Source organism: Tetranychus urticae, chromosome 1 (genome assembly GCF_039701765.1).
Source record: "Tetranychus urticae isolate SD_2017Ah chromosome 1, NJAU_TeUrti_SD_1.0, whole genome shotgun sequence".
Lineage (NCBI taxonomy): Eukaryota > Metazoa > Arthropoda > Arachnida > Trombidiformes > Tetranychidae > Tetranychus > Tetranychus urticae.
The window spans coordinates 6,960,039-6,987,315 of record NC_142958.1 but is presented as its reverse complement, the minus strand read 5'-3'; the positions used below and the strand labels follow the sequence as shown (position 1 = coordinate 6,987,315).

Genomic DNA, 27,277 nt, shown 5'->3' with positions numbered 1-27,277 from the left:
GCTCAATCACATATTTAGTCTACACTCGATTAGATGTGAAAACAATAGTTTTGACATTAAGAAAATATATTGGGAGTGATTTTTTTCAAAGATTACTCGTGATAATATCTGATAAATCTAGATCTAAAAGAAACTTCATTGTGTTTGATTGTTTCATCGAATGGTTAATGTTTTCAATGACACTTTTAATTCAAAGGTAAATCAGATGAAAATTGCGATAAATTTTGGTATAATGTATTATATTGAGCCAAGAGAGAAAGGTATGGATCCTCATATAATAAATATTTCAAAACTTTGGCGTGATCCAGCTGGTCAGTTATGGATTTATGGATGTTGGTTTTATCGTCCTTATGAAACTTATCATATTGCTTCAAAAAAGTTCTTGGAAAAAGAAGTCTTCAAAAGTGATAGTTACAATAATGCACCTCTGTCTCAAGTTGCGGGAAAATGTTTCATCATGTTCGTGAAAGACTACTTTAAACTTAAACCGGAAGGCTTTGAGGATTGTGATGTTTACGTATGTGAATCTCGATACTTTACATGAACCAAAACTCTTAAGAAGATCAAAGTTTGGCCTTACTTCAATGACCATTCATTAATACCCAGAGAGCAACACTTACCCATGATCCGAGTACCTTCAATTTTTAAGGACAACAAGCAAGAAAAGTGTAAAGAGGAACAATTAATAAGTGATTATGACGATGATGATGGTCCTAAACTTTTAGATATTGAACGACCTAACATAATCATTGAACCTGGAGATGGAATGCCAATTGAGGAAGGTGCTATTTATTATGAACAATTCACTATTCCATCAGGTTCATACAAGTTAGGAGACTGTTGTTATGTGCGAACTGATAATGGACGTAATCTCATTTGCAGAATTGATCGAATGTGGGTTGATAAAGATGGTAATGCTTTCTTCCATGGTCCTTGGTTTGTGCAACCCAGAGAACTGCCCTTATCCATATCTCGAATGTTTTATCCAAACGAAGTATTTCTCAGCTCAATTGAAGATACAAACCCTCTTCTTAGCATATGTGATAAATGCTCTGTTCGTGAGTTTAAAGATTATATAACTAGAAGACCGACTGAAATTCCAGAACAAGATGTTTACATTTGTGAATTTAAGTTTCTTGAAAATGATAAGAAATTCATTAAACTTCCCATAATTTTAAGGAGAGTTGGAAGTCCGAAAATTGTTATCCAAGCCAATCCTGATTGTAGTTTTGGTGATGTTAGTCGATTAAAAATGAATGGAAACAAGTATTAACTTTAAATGAACCTTAACCTTCTTAATTTCATATTGTATTTAATTTTTTGCGTAGCGTTTTCTTTACTTTCTTTTCAAATTTCCCTCTCAATGCAAGCAGCAAGTAACCGGTTACCAACAGCCAACTGGTCTCTATACACGTGACTGAAATTGTATACAAGTGAAAACTCACATGTGGTTCAATAAATTTTGACTATTTTATTCTTTGATTTGTGTCTCCAGTCAAATTAAATTAAACAGTTTTATTTTTTTGTGCTTTTTAAGTTAAAAATCATCAAAATGAGCAAAGGATTCCATAAAAAACAAAGCAAACGTATGCTCGCTAAGCGGCGATACAAAATTGAAAAGAAGGTGAGGGATCATAAGAAGAAACTCAAGAAACAAGAAAAATTACACAAACACAAAAAGAATCCCAAAGACCCTGGAATACCCAATAGTTTACCTTTTAAAAATAAAGTGATTAAAGAATTCCGAGGTGCTATGAAAAGGGAAAAGAGTTCACGTGATGAATTACGTGAACAAATGAAAAAAATTCGCCAGAATGGCAAAGAGAAGGAATTTTTACTTTCACGAGGTATCTATGGTAAAGGGGACAGATTTTTCCTGTTGAAAAAACAAATTGAAGATGCTGCTAAATCCAATGGACAATCAATGGACATTATTCCTTCAAAAGTTGACTTGGAAAGTGATGGTATTCAGTGTTCAACTAGTGGATCTTCTGTTTCAAATTTAAAAAATTACCACAAAGAATTTCAGAAGGTTATTGAAGGATCTGATGTATTGATTGAAGTTCTAGATGCTCGTGATCCTCTTGGTACTCGTTGTCCTGATGTTGAAAAAGCGTTAGTCTCAAGTGATAAAAGGTTGATTCTACTTTTAAACAAGGTTGATTTAGTTCCAAGAGAAAATTTAGTTGCATGGCTTGGATATCTGAGAAAAGAGTTTCCAACTTTACCATTCAAAGCCAGTACTCAAAAACAAAAAAATCATTTGGCCAGAGCTAAAAGAAGTGTGCTGCAAACAACTGAAGCACTATTGTCATCATCAAAAGAGTGTGGTGCTAAAGATCTTGTAAGTTTATTAAAGAATTACTGTCGGTAAGTTACCTTATAATTTCCTGTTTATATTTAAAATCAATATTTGACATTGTTTTATTTTATCTTTCAATACAGGAGTGAAGGTATAAAAAAGTCAATAACTGTTGGTGTTGTTGGATTACCAAATGTTGGTAAAAGTTCAGTTATCAACACTTTAAAATGTACTAAAGTTTGTAATGTTGGAGCTGTCCCAGGAATAACTAAAGTGGCCCAAAAAGTTGTTCTCGACAAGAACATTGAATTGTTAGATTGTCCTGGAATCGTATATGCCAGTGAAAAGCATTTCAAGGATGTAATTGATAATAATAAGACTCTCGCATCTGTCTTGGCTCTAAGGAATTGTATTCCATTTGAACAACTAGATGACCCAGTTCAGCCAATTGAAGCTATTCTATCACGGATAAAGAAAGAAAATTTAATGTTATTATATAAATTGCCCGACTTCACTGATTCATCTGATTTCTTGGCTAAGGTAGCTCGAAGGTTTGGTTACTTAAGGAAAGGTGGAATTATCGATATTGAATCTGCGGCTAAAAAAGTCATCAATGATTGGAACAATGGAACTATAAATTATGTCACTGAGCCCCCAGAAAAATATGAAATGTCATCCTACGTTAGTGCTGAAATTGTCACTAAAATGAGCAAAGGTTTTGATATGTGTTCATTAGAAAATGAAGATGATGAAATGGAAGAAATGGACGAAGAAAGTGATGATGGTGATCAAGATGACGATGATGACGATGATGACGATGATGAAGGTGCTGATTCTGATGCCTCACTAGTTACAGATTCTGACTCTTAAAATTGTTTGATGTTTTCATATTTTTTGTGTTATACATTGTATTGACTTAAATAAAATGAAAATCCTTCAATTTTTTAGGATTTTTCGCAATTTTCTGATCTAAATGTTTCGATATGAAGAGAATGAGAACCAAATTAAATAAACAGTTTAATGATTGTAATTCGTCTCAGCTTATTTATTTCAGCTTCGTTAGGATGTAAAATAAAGGGAATTTGCATGAAAGAAGTCACTATTATCTCATCTCAATGCTAATTGAAAAATTGATTAAGATGTAAATGTTCAATGGTAAAGGTTAATGGTTAAACTTTATCAATTTTCTAGACGTAATCGTAATAAGATAATTGTAAGTTCTTTCACACAATTACTGTTAAATTACGGTCAGTATTTTTTAGACAAGATGATTGAAATGCAAGATTCTTAAATGTATTATCATGCCTTATAGATTGGGTACTTCAATTGAGCCATGTCGTCAACAAAGTTCAGTTGTTATACATATGTTTATGATTAAATCTCAAATACAAGTGATTACTGTTGCTAGCTTTGAGAGCTTGATGAACGATTAAATAAAAGAAAGATAATTTGTCTAGTCTTGTTTTTTCTTTGTTCAAGGCCTTTCGCTTTCAGTCTATTTTTCTCATCTGTTTTCCGTTCTCAATGTTTTATGTACAGACTTTTATTAATTGTGCTTCATTCTTGTAATTAAATTGCATTCATCTCCCTCCTAAACAATATTTTTGGTCAACATTAACAGCTGACCAACAAAACCTACAATTTAAAAAGGTTAGTTAAAAAATTTATTAAAGTTAATACATTTTACCATTTTTGATCCAACAATCATCAAACAAATGCTCAACTACAGAAAGAGGATAATCGAGTGCCCAAACTGGTTTCCAAATTACTGTGCATCGTTAATTTGCAATAAAACTGATTTACTATAAAATCATTTGTATACAATTCCCATTGCAATACCATGTACTCATGAGTACATTTAGCTTTCTGTGTTAATTCGGCTAGCTCTTGCCTTTCCTATTGATCATTTTTTCGTTGCAACTTTTAATTTACCTATTATAGGTATCGAGCAAGATATTTAATCAAGAATGGCTAAAACCAACAAACGAAGCAAGCCCAAAACTACATCCACTTTAGTATCTTCAAATCAGATTATTTTGGTTCTGATTGCTGTAATATTTTTTTACATATCGATTGATCAAAGAATAGGATATCGAGTAAAAGAGTAAGTGTTGTATGTCGTATGTTATGTGCTCTTAATCTCTTATGTTCACTCTATTTCCACTTGTTATATCTCATGGAACAGACAAAATTTATTTGACTCTTTTGATGGGCCATTTGCTGAAAATAATGATTTATTTGAGGCGGAAAAAATCTTCGTTGGAATACTTCCCGGCCCTGAAAGTCTAGCAAGATACAAAGGTTATTCATTTTTATTTAAATCGATTTCGTTTAATGTTATGTTGCTTTTATTAACTTGCCACTTTTAATTTTCTTCAAGATAAACTTTACACTGGAACAGCTGATGGACGCATAATAAGGATCGAAGGTTCAGACAAACTATCCACTGTAGTTCAATTTGGCCCTGATTCTTGTAACGGACAACTAAATAATGCAACTTGTGGACGACCTTTAGGTGTTAGAGTAACATCATCAGGAGATTTATACACTGTCGATACTTTTAATGGATTGGTTAAAGTAGTCAACATTGATGGCAAAGATAAACCTAAAACTAAACTGTTATATGACACACATCAACCTGTTAACGGCAACAGAAGCATGTTCCTAGATGACTTAGTGGTCGATGAAAAACCAGACGGTAATGTCATTTACATGACTGATGGAAGTATAATATGGAATCTACACCACGTTATTCATTTGGTTATGAGCTTGGATGACTCTGGAAGAATTTTAAGATACACTGAATCAACTGGTAAAGTTGATGTTGTTGTGGATAATTTAGCTTTCCCTAATGGAATCGAGTTAACTGATGCCAAAGACGCACTATTGATTGGTGAATTCTGTAATCATAGGATACTAAAGCATTATTTAACCGGACCCAAGAAAGGAACCACCGAAGTAGTCATAAATTTACCCGGTGAACCAGATAACATAAGGAGATCTTCTCGGACTGACAAGGAAACATATTGGATTGCCATAAGTGCTCCTAGAACGAAAAGTACACCAATATCTTATGACTTCTACACAGATAAGCCTAAAATGAGAATGTTCATTCTAACAAGTTATCGCATGATTGGTTCTACACTCAAATTCATTGGGAAAATGATTAACAATAAAGGATTGATTGAAAAGGGAGAGTCTTTACGTCAACTTTTGTCTTTTTGGGAAACACACATTCGTTCAATGGCCCTTGAAATTGATGCCGCTGGAAATGTACTCAATTGTCTTCATTCCAATGATGGTTATATCCATTCACTTTCTGAAATCAATGATGTTATCAAGGAAAATGGAGAACGAATTCTCTATATTGGTTCTTACGCTAACAATTTTCTCGGTCAACTTGTTTTGAAAGCTCCATGATTTGAATTTTTGAAAGATTTCTGCATAAGACTATACTTTGCTCTACAATTTACGTAGCATGTAAAGAATAGATCTTAACTTATACTCAAATAAAACCAAAAAATCACAATTTACTATTTTCCACTCGGAATTGTGTTTTCGCTAGATTTTTACTGAATATTATTTCGATTCTAAAAAAACAACTCATTAGAAGGAAGATAAAGCTGTATCATGAGACCAATCTTATTAACCTAACCTAAGGTAATATCATGTTATTTTAAAAAACAAAATTTATATCTGTTTCGGCCCTCAGTACATATACCAGATTATGTTACCAGGTATGATTATCATGTTAGATTTTATTTTTCTCTATTCTGCGATTAGATTCATCCAATATTCCCTTTCTCAATTAATATTATACCAACTTCTGGTGAGATCATCATGACTTGGAATTAAACCTAGTTAAGTCAAATCCATTGAAAAATTAATCAGACAATCGCATATTCATAATTGAATGAAACTTATCTTTATTTGAGTTAATAGTTGTTGACATAAACGACTGAAAAAACGCCTTGCTATTGCGTTTTTCAATGTAATTTCTTGGCTGTTACTAAAAAGACGCAATTGTTACATTATGCATAAATGGACCTAAATGAGCAAAAAATTGAGTTTACAAAATCATTCCTTCCCATTTAAGAGCTCAGGCCAAAGAGTAATGTTGTTTGGTTTGGATTCAGACGATTTGGAGTATGTAGGGCCATAAAAACTGAATCCGTTTGTGATATTGAAAATTTAAAATGAAATCAGGGTCTTTAAACTTCGATGAATTTCTTTACAATTTCAGGACTAGATTTTTTATCAAACTGATTATCCTGGTGTTGCTTATTTTAGCACAACAGAAATGCACTCAGCTTTTCACAGAGTCTAAACTAATTAAATTGAAAGAAATAATCTTTAAAATTAACTACGTTTGTTAATAAAGGTGACAATTGTGTCCTCTTAGTAAATAGTTAATTCAATTGAAAAAGGCGTTTTTACAGTCGTTGCTGTTTTGTACATCAGTTCTTGTTAGAGACTAAAAGTAACCTTAACTTCTCGATTTATCCATTATTCCAAATTTCATCTAAAAAGCATGAATAATGCTGATCGGAAATGATTTAATCTGATTTACTAATAAAAAAACAACTATAAAAAATCAAGTTATTCAACTAGACCATTGCAAAATTAACGGAAAAACACTGAATAGTCTCAGGTTAAACTAACTTTGATTGTATTTCCAAGTAAATTATCGCTTTAATGTCATTACTGACTAATTTGATTTCTGATTAACTATCAGATATCCTATTGTTCTCCATGCTATTTTTAATACGACTGTTTGATATAAAATTTCCATTTATATTGATCACAATTTTGGTTCAACCAAACATTATTAATTCTGTAACAGAAAAGATTGTCAACTTTTATAATTTGCTTGAATTGTTGTTAACTAACCCAATCAAAATATGTTTTTGCTAACCATTTTTGTTAATTTACTTTTCGTCTATTCAGCTACAGCCGAATGGACCAGCAATTCAACTGAATGGATACAATGTTTCAACAAGACTTGTCCAATCTCGAACCTCAAATTCATAACCAGTTTAAACGTTCTTTGCATGATTGACAATCCGTCATGTTATATAGCCCATGGATTAGACCTAATGGATCAATTTGATAACAAATTTTACTTCGATGTAACATCTTATCCATACAATCTTACAATGAACCAAAATATTGGAATCGATTTGACCAGAGATGCTTCCGATGTTGTTTATACTTGTAGTGATCCTTGCGAAACAATTATTGATATGAACAAGACTCATCCAGAGATCAATGGAACTGATCTTTACATCAAAGGGCAAAAATATTGTTCCTGGTCACTGGATATAAACAACTCTTCATTTCCATATGAACTGATTGATCCACCTCAATATTACATCTCGGACAAAGGATACCAAATCTATTACAACTTGACCCAAACTGTTACTGTTCCTGCAGCTAACTACAGTCAGTTACCTAAAAGTGTTGAGCCTTTTGTCGATGGATATCAATACAAAGCTGTTGGATCTGAAAAGTATCTGTTGGTTGCTAGAGTAGGAAATAAATCGGCTGATTTCTTGTTGAAAGTCAATGAAGAAGCTCCAAGATTGGTTTCAGTTAACCTAATGAATGACATAAGTCTAGATATTGAGTGCAATTTTGAGGAACGTATCGTCGTCGCCTATTCAAAGCATGGCCAAGCTTCATTCAATATATTTAAACAAGTTCACGATGTTAAAATCGGTGGAAATGAGTGTCGCTGGTCATTGCCTGATTCATTGGATAGTAATTATGGAATTGTAAATCCTAAACAAACAGTTTATGAATTGCAGATAACTGAAAACGATAGATTTGTTTATTTTGATGAAGCAAATTTCAGAGTAGAAGCACCTACACCTGCTTCTTCATCCAGCGCATTAACACTCGCCAAATCAATGTTAATTTTTGTCTTAATTTCTGTAATTTTTTCATAATCGAAAGTACGAATCTTCAATGTCTAACATTTGTAAATTCAGTATGAAAATGGGTAATTAAACAAGATTCATGTTTTTTCAAACCAACCATTTATCAATTTATTATACCTCACACTACCTGAGTCACTGTTAATCAAGATGAGTCTAAACTCAATTCAATCACCAAATGATCTCAATTTTTTAAATGAAATAAATCTGTTTGTCTAAGACTTGATTATGCCATTGAACTAGCTAAAATCGGGTTATCTTTGCGACTGCAAAACAATTAAATACAATTTGTACATAATTATATCCAGCTAACGAATCAAACAATCTACAGCTCGTGAGGCCGAAATAATGGAATCACTTCCTCAATTACTTTTGGGTTAGGAAGGCGTTTACAAATGCCACTGGAAGATAAATAATAATAAGATGTGATTATGTGATTTCCAATGTGAAGATCCTATTGATTTATATGATCATCTAAATGCGGAACCACACGGTCATGTTTGGAGATCATATGGAGAATTAAAAGATAAAGATGATGCAGTTTTGCAATGCCTTTACCAGGGCTGTGCTCGGGTGAAAAAAGGAGCTTCGTACGTTAATTTCCTCCATGATTAAAAAACGAAACTTTCATCTCTTTCAGCAACCAACCAACTACAGTCAATCAAGACCCACTCTTCGTATCTTTACCGGTACTCGCCTTTTTCGTCCGAATATATTTGTTCAATACATTAAAAGATTGAAACCTGACTGTAGACGTTTGTGATTATGAACAACTGAACGCAACTCCTGAAAATACACCCATACCAAATGGAGACCATTTAACCTCTAATTGGTTAACCAATGGAGAGGGTAATCATGGTGATCAAACGCATCATGGGCTTTAAGAAACTTTATCAAAAGACAAGTGTGATACCTTTTATTAAAACTTAATCTTACAAAGAAAAAGCCATGCTTTTACGCATGTAGCCGTTACAATTTTCAAGAAAATTGTAACCCTCTGTCACTCCAAAAAACTATTGAAGCCAGAGGTCTGAGCTCAAGGCCCAGGTAGGCAGCTTCTGAAAGTGTCTTAACGACATACATGATATTACAATTTGAGTTTTGGGGATAAGGTTTACATAAAATATGAGTGATATTAGTGAGTATTTGGTAGGAATTACAGTCATAAGAAAATTTTTTCAAAAGGTCATTGAAAATGTTACACAAGGTTTTCTTTACAGTTTTTTGAATTACATGTTGAACGGATGTTCTTGATTTACTTTGTTTTTTAAATTACGTTGATTTAAATTACAATACTTACCAGTGGGTATAAACAGTGACGCTGAAGCCAAAATGCCATTATCAGACGATATCTTTTGATCCAAAGTAGTCTCTGTTGTAGAGTTTGTAGACGCCATGTGGAAAGAGTATTCCAACACACCTAACGATGGCCCTAAGTATATAAAAAACAAAAAATAGAGTAATTAAATAACTTAATTGTAGAAAATAATAAAAAAAAACATGAGCTTAAAAATTTGCGACTTCTCCCTGTCTACACATAGAAAAAGTACATATATACGGCCATAGATGTCACTTTCCAATTTTAGTTTGTTTTTGTTTCAGCGGTGTGGAAATAAAATGTTTCAGCCAGAAAAGTAAAAGTTCCGACTTTTCAGCACGTTTTTCAACATTCTTCTTAATTTAATTTAAAAATGTTTTCGTCTCAAATTAATCCTGGTTTAATGATTAATAATAAAGCCGCCATTCTTCGTAAATTGAAGGAAATTAATTTAAATTATGATTGGTTTGAAACCCTTGAAACAAACCCTACCACAGAAACATTGGTGGATGATGAAGTTGACCATGATTTCAATAGAGAAATGCATTTGTAAGTCTTTTTTTCTTTATCATGTTTCTTTTAATTAACTTATTTTATATTTATTTTCAGCTATCGTCAAGCACAAGCTTCAGTGATTGAGGGTTTAAAAAGACTACATTCCTTTCGTGTACCTACAAAAAGACCTGATGACCATTTCGCCGAGATGGTGAAAAGCGACCAATATATGCACAAAGTAAAAAAAGCGTTAGTTGAAAGGACATCTGTCCTTAGTAAGATTGAAAAGGACAAAAAACTGCGAAAGGAAAAAAATAAGGTAAAAAAGGTAAAAAGTCAAGATTTTTCAAATGAAACTCATAAAAAAGGCAAACCAGTAAAACAAATGACCAAGAAAGCTCTCAATAAAAAGAAAGTCTACGGTTGTGCAGGCGGTCAAAAAAAGAGAAGCAAATACAACACAGCAGAATCCGCAGCTAATGTTTCACATGGCAAAAAAGGCAAACCCAAAATATATAAGAAAAAATTTAATACTAATCGATTTTGATTAATGTTGAAAAATGTTTGAAACAAATTTTTGATAATATCTTCCATTAAATTTAAAGAAAAAACCAATTCTCATGTGAAAAAAATTGAAATTTATTTAAATGAATGATAAAGTGAAAGAGATAGAGAGTGAGAGTGAGAGTGAGAGCGAGAGTTGATTTTTGACGAAAATTATGTTCATTAAACGTTAAAGCTTAAGTGTCCATATCCAATCTCATGATCATAAAAAGTAGTCTGGTTGAGGTTTCTTGGAAGGGACTCCTCTTGTTTCCTGTTAAAATTGAAGAATAAAAGTCAATTGCAATTCATGAGAAAAATATAAAAGGTAACTTATAAGGGTAAACATACCTGAGGAGCAGCTTCAAATATAGTAAAATCTCTTTGTAAATTATCATCCAACTCTAAGATAGCGGCTACATTACCACAGCGATAGCAGTAATTAGGAGCTGACCATACTGTTAATACTGTTTCATTAAAATGCCATTTGTAACCTTCCATCACCAATTGATGAGCTCTACAAATAATATCTATATTATTTTTTGCATTAAACTGGGTTACTACGTCACTTCCAAATAGATATCCAGCACCTCGTGGACTAACACCCCAACCTTGAGTATCTTCCGGATCAGACCAGAGAAGATCACACATTGGACCATCATGAGGAACTTCTTGTTTACGATCAATTACTCTTATTTGATCTAAGGTTTGAATTGAGGGTGATAGGCCTCCATGGACACAGAAAATCTGATTGAAATAAAATCAAAACTAAAAATTAAAAGAGGGAACAAAAGGCGATTCTGAAGGAATATGCATTATGATCGCTAAACAAGTGAATGTTTGTCAACAAAAAATGAGCATACCTTTCCATCTATGATTGCAGATAAACTTAAGTAATCGAAAATTTCAGTACAGTACCGCCATACGGTGATAGAGCCATATTTCCTAAGGCATTCATCGTAAAATCCGTAGACTTGTGTGATCTGACGACTTTCATGGTTACCTCTTATCAATGTTATCCTATCTGGATATCTGACCTTTATCGCGATACAAAGTAGAAAGTATAGGAAGGAATGAAGAGGCGGCAAAAGAAAATAAAGTTGATTATAAATATTTTAACTTGACCATGGAAATTGAAGGTTGCAATAATAAGACATAAATGGCAATTAATTGATTACCTATACACCTTCAACCTTTAATTTCAATCATATTGTATAACTATACAAAAATAATACATACTTTTAATGCTAGAAGGAGAAGAAATGTCTCAACTGAATAGAAGCCTCTGTCAACAAAGTCTCCCATAAACAAATAGTTTGTATCTGGAACATTTCCACCTTGTTTAAAAAGTTCCATCAGATCATAAAATTGTCCATGAATATCACCACAAACCTTTAAGAAAAAGAGGGAAAAATGACAACATCAATAAATGAATAAAGAAACAAAAGCAATAACAACTTACTGTGACAGGAGCATCAACCCTTTGAACATTTGATTCTTCTACAAGTATCTCTCGGGCCTTAGCGCATAAAGCTTTAACTTCAGATTCCTTGATAGTTTCACATCGTCGAAGTTGTTCTATTTGTTTATCTAAATCTGACAGAGACATTTTAAAATGAAATTTGATAGAACAAGATAAATGAATTATACAAAACAAGGTAAAAAACCGTTTTATTTATTTTTTTATTCAGCCGTATATTTTGATTCTCTGTCAATCAGCTTCTATAATGAAAATACAAATGTTGGCTGGACTCAGCTCTATGCGCAGTAACCGTAATTCAAAAACCAACAGTAAAAATGTGCCGATAACGCCATCTATAGACAATTAACAATATCAGTATAGCAAATCAATTTTTATTTCAATTAAAATAATTTATAATCATAATTTTAAGTAAAAATTGTTGAGATTGACAATTCTCATTGTTGTTTTATAAGTTTTTAATATGTTCATGATTTCAACTGTCTCTAAATCAACTTAGACAGCATCTATTGATAGACGGCTCTTTGTGATCATGTTTTCAACATTTCCTTCTTGTGTAAGTTTTACCTGATTACTGGATAAGCAATATGTAACGTTTGATCAAATGAAAATTGTTATTTTATTATCAACTGTTTTCTTTCTTTTTTGACAGCACGATTTGGCTAGATTCTGCAACAAATTGTATATTTTTGGAAATGTTTCATGAGCAGTTCTGAGGGATTCCTGCATTTCTCGTTGACCGTGATAACTTGATTTTCTGTTATGGACACACCAGAAGAGCTAGTCGGTTGCCTGTTTTACTGAATGAATGAGTTTTCTCGATAAACACTTTCTTTTGGTCGTAAATTTTCACTTACCGATCGGCCTTGGATCCACTCAATTTTTTACTCTCACCGAGTGTAGGAGTGATTAATTTAAAGAAACAATTAGATAATATAAACATCAACGGCTGATATTATGGAAGAAGTTTCAATTTCACTTTGGTGTGCTTTTGTCCTAATCACTCCTACACTTTACAGTATCTTTAAAGAATATCATGTTTCAGTAATATTTATTTTAAAGCTTATAAATGCTGCATTTGTTTATCCTTGGTCTTTGACAACCTGACAAGCTGAGGTGAAATGTTTTGCAAATGGATAACTCTTTGAAACTTCACTTCAAATGGATGCTAAAAACCGTCTATCATCAAACGAATACAAAAGACAGATGTGTAAAAGCAAGTAAAAGTGGGTCATAATAATCTTAATGGAGCAATTATATTACAAGGTAATCACTTAATAATTATTTTTTACAAATTTACTAAAATCTGTTAAACCTGGTGACTATTATAAAGATTATTTGATCTCCATATAGATTTGGCAGAATTGATCAAATTCAGAAAATCGTCCAAGCTTTTGTTATAATTTTCCTTTTTTGTTTTATCAAGGATCACCAAAGGATAAGCGACCAAACTTGATTATAAATATAAAACAAAAGTAATAAGTCAAATGGTTGAGTTCAGCGATGAAATAAGCAATTTTATGGCAATTTAATCATTTATCACGATGCAAAAATATGGTTTATCTCCCACTAATCAATTTAAGGTAACTATGGTGTGTACATAAGCATGATTGTTTCAACGATTACTGAACAAAATTATTATTATATTCAATCATTCATATAAATTTGCCTTACTCAATAACAATGTGATGATACAAATATGACTAATTATCGTTTTCTTTTTGTCCACATTTTAACCAGAATGTAACCTTTTGGCTGTATCGTATCTCGGTCCGTGTCTATGAAATCTGGACGCAATTTTGCAGCATTTATGGAACATGTTGCTTCGAGATTCAATACAATATTCAAATCGTCTCATGGTTTCGGTTCCATAAAGTCCATCCCGATGTTTACCATTGAAGTAAAGTTTCTTATTATGAGCTCGATTCTCATTTCTACGCATTATTCGAGCAGAGTAAAAGCCAACATGACAGTGATAACCTCGATTTCCAGCTAAATGACCTAGATGGCAACAATTAAGTGCTTCAAGATCCTCTGGGGGATAAAAACATGGAAAAGATGATGAAACTTTAAAGAAAAACTTTTCAGATGCCAATATCTTCATTGAATCACTTCAACAGTTACCATTACATAATAAACCTGCAATGTGTTTATTGTGATCTTTAATCAATCTAGGAGAGATGATTGAACTCGACAAAAAAAGCATTTTATGCTCAGATTAATGCTTATTCAATCATCTGCTACTGCTTTTGAATACTCTTTGGATTTCTGGGATTTTCTGTTCCTTTTGCTTCTTCCATTACAATCTGGATTGCATCTAATCTCACATGAAGAGGCCAATCACAAACTCTATCATTATCGATATTAAATTTCCATCCCATTCCGAACAAAGATCAAAAAGTAGGATGGTACATTAATATTGGAACATTTAAGGTCATTAATCAACATTCTGCGGTGCTTCACACATTTGTTATACTCATCTTTATCGTTAATCGTTTCACACTACTGTTGAATTTGTTTTCCTTGCATTTAAAATGGCTCGTTCAAGATGATTCAAGGAGTTTGATGAATAATATTTACGATGAATAATAATATTCTTACCTTTATTTTCTGGACTTTGAGTTGATGTTGTTATTTTAGGCGCACTTTCTGTTGAAGATGATGTTGAAAAGCTGTTTTCCACAATCTTGCCACTTTTACTGGTTAACTTTGATTCCTGAGAGTCTCCATCATTCATCTCAATAATAACTACTTTATCGTCATTGTTCATCAAATAATCTAATAAAGCCATAAGACAATGAGGAACAAGAATAGGCCAAAATTAATCATTCTGTGTGAATATGGAACCATCATGGATAAAAAGATTTGGATCTTTTTCATCTGACAGTTGATTTCAATCAACAATCTCACGTTTCTATCTCTAGTTGGTTATTACACATTTATAATTATCAAGTGGTTGTCATCTTGATGTTAACTTGCGTTGAACTTTGCTCTCACTGATTAACTAATGTTACCTTTTCAAGTGATAACTATAGCTGAGTTTAAAATGATGAAATTGGACCAATCCGGAATATAATCATGATGGAAATTAAGAGCCATGGAAACGGAAATTCAAGAACCAAAAAGGACAAGAGTTTAATTGAAAGACAAAGCTCTACTTACCATCAAAGTATTGAAGACGCTTTTGCTGAGGTCGATTGAAAAAGTATGACTTTTGAGAATTCACGAAAGAAAATAATGAAATAATTAAGATTACAAGCTTAACAGAGGCCATGATTGACAATTAAATAATACTAATCGAAGAAGAAAGGTTAACAGATGAATATAAATAAATTATATCTTTATGGAACGCCAATTATCCAAAAATATTAGAGCGACGGAATCTCGAATCTCAATACAAGCTTGAATAAACTGGTCAACTCGCGACGATTGACTTAAGGACCATACAATAAATTGGAAGATTTGACCATAAAAAGTACACAAAACAGAAAAACAAATCTAAATCAAGTTGACTTGCAATCCAATCTGATGCAGAGTTGAATTCAAAAATAACACTAAACTGGCTGACTGATCTTAGTTAATGAAGAAACCATTATCAGCGGAAAGGCAAAGTGTTTGACAATCAACTTATCATTTTGATCAACTTTCTAGTGATTTGATTATTTAGCAGATTCTTCCGTTGTTAATCTTTGTAAAGTTATTTATCTGTATTCACCAAACGATCCACTCAACAACATGTAATACTATTTAGCCTCATCATCTTCACAAGGAATGACAAATTACACTATTTACAATCATTATATTGTGATAGAGTCCATACAATCGATTAAGGAATTGGTCTTATATGAAAGTTAAATGGTCATTAATGTAAACTAATAGTCACTGAAAATTGCATTGAAAATTTTTGGATGAAACAATAAATCAACTCCAATGTATGGTAACCTTTTATTGAATGAGGAAACTTGCCTTATAAAGATGATTATGATAATTCGCGATTTGCATATCAAATTGATTACCATTTTCAGTGAGTGTCTGAATTAAATCAAATTTAAAGCTAACTTTCAAATCTTTTCAGTCAATTGTTTTGGAAACAACTCTGTTCTTAGTTTTGCTCTGTTTTGGTCAAAAATGATTTTACTTTCGTTGGTGTTGACAGCTCTTTTCATCTTGCAAACTCATTCAACTTCACAATCAAGACAGTTTGTTTCACCAAGAGCTAAATTAAACAATCAAGTTAATTTGATTAAAAGGATCATTGGAGGAGCACCTCCAGGTTTACCTGAAACTGTGTACTTCTATGAAGATTCATCTCAACCCGATTTGTTCAAATGGAGACAAATGAATTACATTTACTCGTTACTCCACCAATATTGTGACCAATTTAGTGGTAATGATAAAAAACAATTTACTATGAATGACAGCAACAATTTGAGATTGCTATCGAGTTTATTATAACATTAGAAAAGATTACAATGCTGATTAAAATTCATTTCAGTTTTTAACAGCTGAATTTAGGTTTGTCATTATTAACGTCATTATGTTTTTTTGATGAAATTGACTCGGATTGTCTAGCATTTGTTGTATCAATGAATAATCAAACCAGTTGATTTTTACAATAATAAATTGAAATAAATTTGATGGTTTCCATTGCTCAATGGGATTCACTTCCTTTTTTTATAAGACCTCAGTAAAAAGGTTAGTAAGGATGATGATGATGGTGGTGGTGTGGAGGTGGAGGTGGCGGATGGTGGGGATGATGTGGAGGTACTGTAATTGTTTTAGTTATTGAAATTGGAAGAAAAGGAACTGAAATCTTCTCAACAACAGTCGTTGGAAATTGTGGATGATGGTGATGGTGATGTTGCATTGGTGGTGGTGGTTGTGGTTGAACTGGATAGGGTGGAAGATGATGATGGGGTGGGTGATGGTGGTGGTGGTGAGGTGGAGGTGGTGGATGATGATGATGATGATGATGTGGTGGTGATGGTGGATGGTAGTGATGAACCATTGTTAAGATGTTTAGCAAATATTCACACAAAGATGGATTTTTACTGGATGTTAAACTTGTTTGTAGTGTAAACTGGAATTGACTTCAATTTGGAAAAGAATCTGATTTTTATTCAGAAATATGCGAAAATTAACTGACTCTGACTAATAAAATTATCACCATAACAGCTCATCTATCAATTGATAATGTGATTTTAGCCTTATGATCAAATTTAATCTATGTTTAACAACCATTTTGCACTCAATAAAATTGTTTACGAGTAGAGCAATCAAAGATCAACCTTTGCTTTCCCAGTGATGTAACATGCTATGTCGAATAGCTTTCTGTAGGAAGAGCCTGCTCAACAGTATCTGTTAATGGTCAATCATTAAATGTTAATGCACGTTTCACTACATCTTCGTATACATAATGAGCTACTTTCACCGTAAAGTAGTTGAGCTCCTCGTTAAAAAAAGTGACAATTCGTATGTCATTCTTTCTCAGGACGATGAACTTTCTTCGGGTGAGACGGTCTTTGAGACGGTCAAAGTGAGTTATCGATCGAGGTATACTCAACAGACTGTTTAAGATTTTCTAAGGACCTCTTCTGCTCTTCTATTGCCGATTTGAGGTTTGTGGTCAGTAAAGTTAGTGCTTTGAATGTTGAAGTTAGGGAATGGAGATGGTGTTGTAGGTAAACAGTCGTAATTCATTCTGTCTACTTCGTCATACCCTTCACTTGATGTTGAGATTAAGCTACAACTTTCATGTTTATTTCTGTTTTAGCTAACTGTTTAGTGCCTGAAGAGATTCAGTAAAGGTGGATTTTTCCAATTTTTTCCACACCCCATTGAAAAAATTCAATATTACTCCTTTTTGTGCTGTCTACTTATCTGTTGGGCAAAATTTCATTGAAATCGGTTGTATGGTTTGGCCGTAATCGTCACAAGAAAAATGAATTTTTGCGAGCTTTGTCTTTCAATTCCACTCTATCTCTTTTTTGATTATTGAATTTACATTTCCATGACTTTTAATTTCATGATTATATTTCATCATTTTAACTCAGCTATAGTTAATCTTAGCTGCACTTGAAAAGGTAATATTAGTTAATCAGTGAAAGCAAAGCTCAACGCCAGTCAAGATATTTATCTTTGTTTTTTACTCGAAGTTATATGATCTCGCGCTTCGCCCTCGATAATAAATCATGTAACTTCTCGCCGCAGTTAGTTAAATAATACTGCTAATGCTTACTTATCAGGAGTTTGTAAAATAACAAAGATAACAAATTAGCAGCACTTAATTGATCAAATTCATGATTATCTTGAAATCTTTTGTTTGATAAATTTACCATAAAACAATACTTTCTCAGGTACATTAACAATATTTACCTCATCGCTCATGTCTCCTGTAGTCTAGTTAACCAAGAAGGAAGCTTATATTGAATGTATCAAAATGGGTGTTTAAAGCAATGACAACTTAAAAGTTAAATCATTAAAAAAAGGTTTAGCGGTATTGTTGAGTGCACTCACAATCGCACAATTTAAAAGCTCAAAATTGTTGTCGCTGGACATTATTAAATAATCACTGTAAATGAGTGAAAACTGTTGATAATGTTGCATCACTACAGAACCAAAGGTTAATCTTTTATTGAGCTAACTCGTAATCAATCTTATTGAGTGCAACATAGATTAAATTGGATTATAATAGTCAATCAGAATCAATGTCAAATCAGTGTTGATAATGGTCTCGTATTTCTGTATAAAAATCAGATCATTTCCCAAATTGAAGACATTCCAGTTTACGCTACAACCAAGTTTTAACATCCAGTAAAAATCCATCTTTGAGTGAATATTTGCAAACATCTAAATAATGGTCCATCACTGTCCACTGTCGTCACCACCACATCATTTCCATCATCATCACCATCATCACCCACGATTTCCATTCGGACACCACCACCACCACCACCACCATCATCATCATCCTCATTTTCCATTCTTTTCAGTTGACCCTCAACCACCACAAGCCCACCACGACCACCATCGGCCACCATGTTCAAAAAGTTTTATGGAGAGAATCTCATTTCCTCGTTTTCCCTTTTCAATGAATAAACCAGCTTCAGCCGCTCCAGCATCCTCCAACTCCACAGAAACACCATAAGAATCTTTTCTTAATTTTTTACTGTCGTATTGAAAAGCAAGGAAGTTAATCCCGATGAGCAATGAAAATCATCAAGTTTATCTCAACTTTATCGTAAAAATCAACTGGTTTGATTATTCATTGATACAGAAAATGCTGGACAACCCGAGTCAATTTTAACAAAAAATATATAATCCAGAAATATATGCAAAGAAATCAAGAAATACTGAAATGAATTTCAATTAGTATTGTAATATCTTTATTAATCTAATAATAAACTCGATGGCAATCTTGAATTGCGACCATTGATAGTAAATTGTTTCTTTTATCATTAACATTAAATTGACCACAATATTCGTGAAGTAACGAGTAAATTTCAGACATTTGTCTCCATTTGAACAAATCGGGTTTAGATGAATCTTCATAGAAGTAAACAGTTTCAGGTAAACCTGGAGGTGCTCCTCCAATGATCCTTTTAATAAAATTAACTTGGTTATTAAATTTAGCTCTTGGTGAAACAAACTGTCTTGATTGGGAAGTTGAATGAGTTTGCAAGATGCAAAGAGCTGTCAACACCAACGAAAGTAAAATCATTTTTAATTGTCACTGGACAAAACTAAGAACAGAGCTATGAAAATAAGCCATTTCACAGTATTCCCATTATTTAGGATCTCACTGAAAAAATTTTGAAAGATTGAGTAATGACGGATCCTAAAAAGCTTATCAAAATCAAAATCGTATAAGTGGTTTGGCCTCAAAAATACATGCAAGTTTTTTTCGATTGTTTGCCGTTTTCTAAAAGTCTTATTTGATAATATTGTAGACCGTGATGTGCTCTATCATCATACGAAATTTCATGCAAATCGGTGAGGAGGCAAATGCTCTATGGGATCCGCTCTCATCATCTTCATTTGATGCTTTATATTCATAAGACTAATGCCTTGTAATCTCAGCAGTTAATGAGTACTATTTTTACTGATTGTACACGTATAAATGTTTATTGGCATAAAATTGATATAAACAAGGCAATTATTATTTTGTGCAGTTTGTGTATAAACTCAATTAATTTCTCAAAATTTACGTCTTAAAGACACTTGAACAGGATTGAACAGGACAGGTCAATGGATAAGAGTTGAGATAATTAAAGTTCGTTAAAAAATTCATCGGCTATCTTTTTTTGCGTTGACAACTGCAACTACGACTGAGGATAAAACTTGGCCTAATACTTCTCCCCAGATGTTACTTTGTTTTGGTTCTTCTTGTGGAGGTTGTTGCCTTTGTCGGTTTGGTGGTCGTTGTTGATATTGCTGTTGACGATTATTGTTGTGCGGTTGTTGTCGAGGCTTGAAGTTGTTATTGTTACTATTGTTGTTGTTTTTGTTGTTGCTGTTGTTGTTGTTGTTGTTGGCGCTGCCGTTATTACTCTTGCCATCTTTATGGTAAAAATGATGAACATGGACCGTTTTATGTGGACCACCTTTGTTGCCACCATTACTAGGCCCTGGATTATTGCCTTTAAAGCCTGGATTACGATTTGACTGGTGTTGATGCTGATGTTGGTGCTGGTGTTGATGTTGATGCTTGTGAAGGTGTAGCTGTGGTTTGTCACCAGACTGTTGCTTGGGCTTGAAGGCTTTTGTCGCCTGACTGGAGTTTGTGGACATGTTGGAGCAGTAAAAAAATAAAATAACGAAGTAAAAGTTTAAATTAATCAGGCAAAAGGCCGAAATTGCAAAAAACAAAACAAAATGGTGGTACAAACAAAAATGTTAGACCAGAATGAAACAGATACGATTCAATGATCGGATCCGACTAGTTAGTGCATAAACGTTGCCTGGCAACAAAAATAAAAGTTTTTCATTTTTTCATGATTTTTTTCAGGTTATACTAAAAACCACAATAAACACAATCAGCCACAAAAGCCATAAATGTCCATTTTAAACAGGAGATTTTTTGAGTTAACATTACTTTCAATTGAACGGTCACAATAGTTGACTCTGTATCAATATCCCGTTTTAAAAGGTTTGACTTCCAACAACCATAGTAAACGAATGAGTTGGATATGAAACATTGGGTGACTCCTCGTCACTGCTGTGATCCATAATTGACCATTAAAAACCAATAACTTGTTTGAAACCACAATTGAAACCTAATAAAATAAAAATTGAATCAGATTTTTTGATAGAAATACCACAATTCAAAATGTCTTACCTCTAATATTAAACAAATGTTTTAAAAGATACAACTAACAGAGAAATTATTAAACAACTAACATGAGAAGTAATCGTAATACCAGAAACCGATTTCAATGAGAGCTGTCATTCAAGAGAGCATGTTGAGCCATGAAAAACTGTGTTTACTTCTTCTGGGAATTAGGTGGTTCCTGAGATATTTGGGTTCCAAGTAAGACAAGCAACAGTTATAAATTGAACTGTTGCCAAGTTTCGTTCAACTCTTCAACTCTTCACATGTTAACATAACAACCGGCAAAATTGAATATCAATTGATTTTCCTAAAGCTGCTTATTAATTAAAGATTTATACAATTTAAAGGTGCAAAGTGTTTAAATTTTTTATAATTAGCCGAGTTGACCACCTATTGTCTATTGTAGCTATTGAGTTTATAATAAAATGAGATTTTTGTCTTATTTTTTAACGATTAAATTTGATTTTGTTGACATAAAGCGCGACTATTAGAGTTACTTTTACTTAGCATCTGTACAAGCTTCAAGTTCCTATCAGCGTAAACGCTTCAACCTGGGTCACTAACTTTAACCCGCTAATCAATAGCTAAAGTATCGTAAGTTATAACATCGTGAAATTAACTGGCGAAGGATCTGAAATTACCAATATGGCATCATCAGAAATCAATTAAAAAAATTGCTCAAGTTACCGAGAATCCCAGTAAATCTGATTTTTTTCATCACCTGATTTATTGCAACATTGATAATATTTCATTCGTTACTTTAGGAACAGACCAATTAATTACTGCCATCTGTCTCGACTCTTCTCGACTCTTCGCTTGATATCACGAGTTTGACATCAACAGCTCATACATATCATTTGACGGAGGCCATTCAAAGTCTAACCAAACCAAAACCAAATCTTGCGAGAGTCTAATTTCGATAATCCATCATTTACCATTTATTAATCATTGATGAGGACACAATCGACCATAATTGTTACAAAATGTTGAGTTGATCACAGATAGAAAGCGTGAAAATCCAGGAAATTACGAAAGCTTCAGAAGCCATTTTCATGAGATATTAGTCGATTGTCAGCAACAAGATTAATTAAGAAAACATTGTTCAGAAAAGCTCGCAAGCTGCAAAGCAAATGATTAAATTGACACATATTAATGAACTTCTGGTAAATATTGGTTAAGCTTTTCCATGATTGGATAACACGAGCTAAGATACTCATTGAAATGCTGTTGATCATTCAAATAAATTATTTGATCAGACTTTAACTCGAGAGTAAACTTTACCTCGATCAGTTCAATAACAACTATTAACTAATGTCAGTCATGATGAAACTTAATTATTTGCTTAAATTCACAACTTTTCTTTTAACCCTCAGTATAACCCTAGCAGACAATTTGCTTGATGATGAATTTTTTCGTGAACTTTCGGATAATCCTTCAATAATCGAGGCTTATAATGAAAGTCCAACAGTTGCTAAAACCCAAGTCATTATGGGACCTTTGCGTAAAGACAAAGATGAAGCTGCAACTTGTGGTCAACTGATTTCGTCTCGTGGATTTGAATATGAAGTGCATTTCGTGACAACAGCCGATGGTTACATTTTAAAAATTTATCGGATGATAAATCGAAATGCAATTTCATCTGGAAAAAAGCGAAAACCATTTCTACTAATTCATGGTTTTCTTGAATCGTGTGCAAACTGGCTCTACAGTCAACCAAGTGGCCAGATGAAAGATTGGGTTAATGGAAACCCACCAAACGACACTTCACCAGCTTTGGCCTTTTTCTTGGCCAATTTGGGTTTCGATGTGTGGTTGATAAATTTAAGAGGAACAACTTATTCAACCAATCACACCAAGCTCAACCCAAATACTGGTAAAGATTTACTTTTCACCTCTTTTACCCATTTTCAATCCCTTTGACTTATCTTTTTTCAGATGACGAATTTTGGGATTTCACCTTTTACGAAATGGCCATTTACGATGTGCCCGCCACAGTTAATTACATTAAAAATGTTACTCAGTATGGTGAGTCCAAGTAAACATGAACTTCTGTCGAAATCGATTTCTAAATATATCTTTACCTTCAATTACAGACCAAATCTCAGTTGTAGCCCATTCACAAGGAACAATAATAATCCTCATTCAATTGTCTCTTATGCCTGACTTTGAAGCAAATTATAACCTTATATTTTTAGCCGCACCAATTGGTTATTTAGCAGACATAAAAGGCACTTTTGCCTTGCTTCCTCGATTGGAAATCCTCGCTGACTTATTTGGTGCTCCAAGAGCTGCATTCCCTCCAGGCCTTGCTTACATCAATGCCTTTGGTGGGTTATTTTGTCAAAACCCGCTCAACCAACTGATTTGCCTTCAAATTTTCGATTCCGTCATTGGCTTTGACTACAAACAGATAAACCTATCTCGATTACCCGTTTACATAAGCTCAATAGAGCAAACGTCATTCAAAAATTTTGGTCATTTTGCTCAATCAGTGATAAAAGATCACATTAGCTATTTCGATCACGGAGAAGATGAAAACCTAGCCTTGTACGGATCTCGAGAACCTCCAAAATTTCCATTCCATCGGATCAAAACAAAAAAATTGATATTGATAAGTTCACGAGGAGATTTCCTTGCAACCCAGAAAAGTGTCGACAAACTGAGACACTCTCTCAACGGTAAGTTCAACCCAAACCCAAACCAAACAAACCCATTTCAACCTTTAATTCAATTCCAGGAACATCTTTCATCGACCACATCATTTCTTACGACAACTGGACTCATTTGTCTTATCTCTACTCGACTGAAGGCTATCAATATTTTGGTAAATCTATCTATGAAATTACCCAAAAGTACTTCAAAAATGGACCCAAAAATGGTTAACTCCCAACAAGTAAATTATTGAAAGCTGTACATGTTTAATCAATTGTTTTCCCAGGTTATTTCAAGCAAACACAAATTGACGTAAATTTAAAACCTTGAATAATAAATTGAAACAATACATTAACATGAGAAGTATCAAAAAGAGTAATTTGTAAACAATTAATTTCTCAAATCATCCCAAGCCTTTAATTATAACTCTATTGCTCTTCAACACCAGAAATGAATGTAAATTATTCCAAGTAATCGATGAATATTCAAGTTTTACAATTGCTATATCATAATGTGATTATCTTGTGTAACAAGTCGTAATAAAACACCCTTTCAAGTTTACCAAAAAACAATTTATTGATTTACTTAGAAATTCATCATCAAAATCACACTTCTCATCAGTTGACATTAATGATTTCAAGTTGTTCAATCATATGTTCATAATTTATCTTCACAATGGATCCACCAGAATATATGTTAAACAGATAAATTTAAACTCTGATAATTGACTATTCAAGGAAACTTGGCTTATAATTGATAAAATTTGTCAATAAATGTATCACTTGATAACCTTGAGTGAGTCTAAACCACCATATTTATTACCAATGATGAGTGATTAACTTGATTCAATATTTGTCAATTGACTATTTAGCGACTATTTAACAGCAATTATGATTTTACTTTTAAAATTGTGTTCAATTGTTTTCGTTTTAAAGCTACTCTTGCCTCGAGTCTGCCACTGTCAACTGTTGTTTTCATCCAATGTAGATCCAGACTTTTCCCGAACTCCATGTGAATTGATTGAATCTAGAAAGTTCATTTGTGAAGAGCATTTTGTGACTACTGATGATGGTTACATCCTTGCCCTTCATCACATCATTAATCCAGTTTACAAAAGATTGGGCAAAAAGTTGATTAAACCATTGGTTTTACAACACGGACTTTTAGGTTCTTCAACCCATTTCTTGACCAACTCGAATGGCGGTTTTGCTGCTGATTGGACAAATGAAACAGTTTCAGTTGATTTGACTGTCGAAGGACGCAACTTGGCCTTTCTTTTGGCTAACATTGGTTATGATGTTTGGATGCCAAACTCGAGAGGAAACAAGTATTCCAAAAATCACACAACTCTCGATCCAAATCAGGGTAAATCATTTTCCACTTACTTTTCATTCTTAAAGTTTACTAATCATTTCTTGTTAGATTCAAGTTTCTGGCAAATATCTTTCGATGAAATGATTTCCTATGATTGTCCAGCAGTTATTGATTACGTTTTAAGCAAAACTGGATTCGGTAAGTTAATAAAAGATTGAAATTGAATTTTCAATGTTCATTCAACTTGGAAATTTTAAAACAATTTGTGACTCTGTTGACCAGATCATCTTGGATGGATTGGCCATTCCCAAGGAAGTTTAATCATGTTTGGCATGTTGGCTGAGAGACCTGAATATACGGACAAAGTGAAACCTTTTGTTGCTCTGGCTCCAATCGCTCATGTTGAACATATCAAATCTCCTATTCGTTACATTACTTTGATTCCTGGTGCCATGAGGTTGGTGAAGACCTTAGGAGGTGAACTTTCACTTCCCAGCTTTTTACTTGACATTTTGTCTGAAAAGGTTTGCGGCAGAAGGATTGTCCGTCAAGTCTGTGGCTCTGCACTCTTTTTACTCTGTGGCTATGATCCAGACCAGTTCAATTACACTCGAACACCAGTTTATTATTCCCATGCAATGGGTGGAACCTCGGCTTGGAATTTGTTGCATTTTGGACAAAACATTTTAAATAGAAATTTTCTCAAATTCGATTATGGATTTTTCGGCAACATTTTCAGATATGGATCACTTTACCCTCCAGCTTATAATCTCGAGGCAATCCAATCGGAAAATATTGTCCTCATCCGATCAAATAATGATCCCTTTGCCGACTCACAAGATGTCCAAATTTTAAAAGCCTCTTTGAAACGTAAGCTTCAAATTGATTGTTGATTCAATTTAATTTACAAATAAACTTTTATTTACAGATCCTCACATTGATTTTCTGGTTCAAGATCAAAAGTTTAACCATTTGGATTTCATTTGGGCAAAAAATGTCTATGAACAAGTTTATGGACCAATGCTTGGGATACTTGAAAGGTTCAATTGATTAATGACTTTTTGTTTACAATGTTTCTCTATGAGTGCAAAATTTTTTACGATTTTTTTAATTATAATTTAATTTTTTTACTATTTTTTTGTATAAAATGATTTTGTATTTTTTTGTATAAGTTGTGCTTCAATACAAATATCTAGTCAAAACTTGATGCAATAAATTGAGTGAATTACATTTGAAAAGTAAAATTATTGTCAATGGTTTAGAGGAGCAAATCTGTTTCACTTTAAATTTCACCGAAATAACTTTCAATTTTGTATTCAATTGATTTATTTTATATATTAATATATTTGAATTGCACTTCTAGATTGTGCTTTAGCTTTAGTTTATTGGAAAATTTTACACTATTGGAAAAATTTCAGCTCCAAATGCCAAGTTATCATTATTATCCTGGAAATTTTATTTTATGATATCTGTTAAAGAATTGTTTACACTTCTGTGACGCACTCAAAAGCCATTGCGTTAGCTCTTGGAATCACATCGAAGTGACACTTTGAAAAAGATATAAATGTACTTTTCTTGTTGTTGATCACGATCAAGATGCATGTTATGCAGATTACCTTAACTGAATCTAAAATTTTGCTATACATTGAAAATTTGACAGTTGAAAGCTAAAGAAAACCAAAGATCCAACAGAAAGACTGAACATCTAAGCATTTAGAGAAGCCGTTCAATGTCAAGACAATCACTTTAAACTAAAATCCAATCCTTTGATTAAACTTAAGATTAATAAAGCTAATCGATTCCAACATCGACTCAACAATCAAAACATTTCAAAATTTGTCCAATAGAGTTCGACACCTGACTCCAATAAACTAAAATTAAATGAAAAATTTAAATTGACAATAAA

General features: G+C 33.0%; 7 protein-coding genes and 1 long non-coding RNA gene across 8 annotated transcripts; 5 read left to right on the top strand and 3 right to left on the bottom strand.

Moving 5' to 3' along the window:
* Nucleotides 1–1,437: 1,437 nt before the first annotated feature.
* Nucleotides 1,438–3,332, top strand: Ns1 (Nucleostemin 1). The gene is made up of 2 exons (XM_015934889.3): nt 1,438–2,370; nt 2,446–3,332. Exons 1-2 carry the CDS (start codon nt 1,553–1,555, stop codon nt 3,170–3,172), a joined length of 1,545 nt encoding a protein of 514 aa, XP_015790375.1. The 5' UTR covers nt 1,438–1,552; the 3' UTR covers nt 3,173–3,332.
* A 474-nt stretch (nt 3,333–3,806) lies between these two features.
* LOC107367213 (adipocyte plasma membrane-associated protein) lies at nt 3,807–8,333 on the top strand. Its single transcript, XM_015934892.3, has 4 exons — nt 3,807–3,952; nt 4,244–4,406; nt 4,488–4,603; nt 4,683–8,333. The coding sequence occupies exons 2-4, from the start codon at nt 4,270–4,272 to the stop codon at nt 5,720–5,722; spliced, it is 1,293 nt and encodes a 430-aa protein (XP_015790378.2). The 5' UTR covers nt 3,807–3,952; nt 4,244–4,269; the 3' UTR covers nt 5,723–8,333.
* A 1,532-nt stretch (nt 8,334–9,865) lies between these two features.
* Nucleotides 9,866–10,666, top strand: LOC107367217 (putative rRNA-processing protein EBP2). Its single transcript, XM_015934896.3, has 2 exons — nt 9,866–10,105; nt 10,166–10,666. The coding sequence occupies exons 1-2, from the start codon at nt 9,930–9,932 to the stop codon at nt 10,596–10,598; spliced, it is 609 nt and encodes a 202-aa protein (XP_015790382.2). The 5' UTR covers nt 9,866–9,929; the 3' UTR covers nt 10,599–10,666.
* A 6-nt stretch (nt 10,667–10,672) lies between these two features.
* Pp4-19C (protein phosphatase 19C) lies at nt 10,673–12,318 on the bottom strand. The gene is made up of 5 exons (XM_015934895.3): nt 12,057–12,318; nt 11,834–11,986; nt 11,458–11,631; nt 10,946–11,341; nt 10,673–10,868 (listed from the first exon to the last, which is right to left on the bottom strand). Exons 1-5 carry the CDS (start codon nt 12,201–12,203, stop codon nt 10,818–10,820), a joined length of 921 nt encoding a protein of 306 aa, XP_015790381.1. The 5' UTR covers nt 12,204–12,318; the 3' UTR covers nt 10,673–10,817.
* An 81-nt stretch (nt 12,319–12,399) lies between these two features.
* On the top strand, nt 12,400–13,638 carry LOC107367373 (uncharacterized). The gene is made up of 3 exons (XR_001569870.3): nt 12,400–12,630; nt 12,727–13,340; nt 13,501–13,638. It is a non-coding gene; the product is annotated as an uncharacterized LOC107367373 (long non-coding RNA).
* Nucleotides 13,571–15,620, bottom strand: LOC107367372 (uncharacterized). The gene is made up of 4 exons (XM_089267220.1): nt 15,237–15,620; nt 14,676–14,852; nt 13,806–14,108; nt 13,571–13,657 (listed from the first exon to the last, which is right to left on the bottom strand). Exons 1-3 carry the CDS (start codon nt 15,346–15,348, stop codon nt 13,807–13,809), a joined length of 591 nt encoding a protein of 196 aa, XP_089123346.1. The 5' UTR covers nt 15,349–15,620; the 3' UTR covers nt 13,571–13,657; nt 13,806.
* A 4,559-nt stretch (nt 15,621–20,179) lies between these two features.
* Nucleotides 20,180–21,626, bottom strand: LOC107367167 (uncharacterized). The gene is made up of 2 exons (XM_015934850.3): nt 21,412–21,626; nt 20,180–21,349 (listed from the first exon to the last, which is right to left on the bottom strand). The coding sequence occupies exon 2, from the start codon at nt 20,862–20,864 to the stop codon at nt 20,361–20,363; it is 504 nt and encodes a 167-aa protein (XP_015790336.1). The 5' UTR covers nt 20,865–21,349; nt 21,412–21,626; the 3' UTR covers nt 20,180–20,360.
* A 1,034-nt stretch (nt 21,627–22,660) lies between these two features.
* LOC107367171 (uncharacterized) lies at nt 22,661–26,721 on the top strand. Its single transcript, XM_089266394.1, has 8 exons — nt 22,661–23,278; nt 23,341–23,430; nt 23,499–24,083; nt 24,143–24,285; nt 24,921–25,422; nt 25,480–25,569; nt 25,654–26,241; nt 26,300–26,721. Exons 1-8 carry the CDS (start codon nt 22,717–22,719, stop codon nt 26,419–26,421), a joined length of 2,682 nt encoding a protein of 893 aa, XP_089122520.1. The 5' UTR covers nt 22,661–22,716; the 3' UTR covers nt 26,422–26,721.
* Nucleotides 26,722–27,277: the final 556 nt, after the last annotated feature.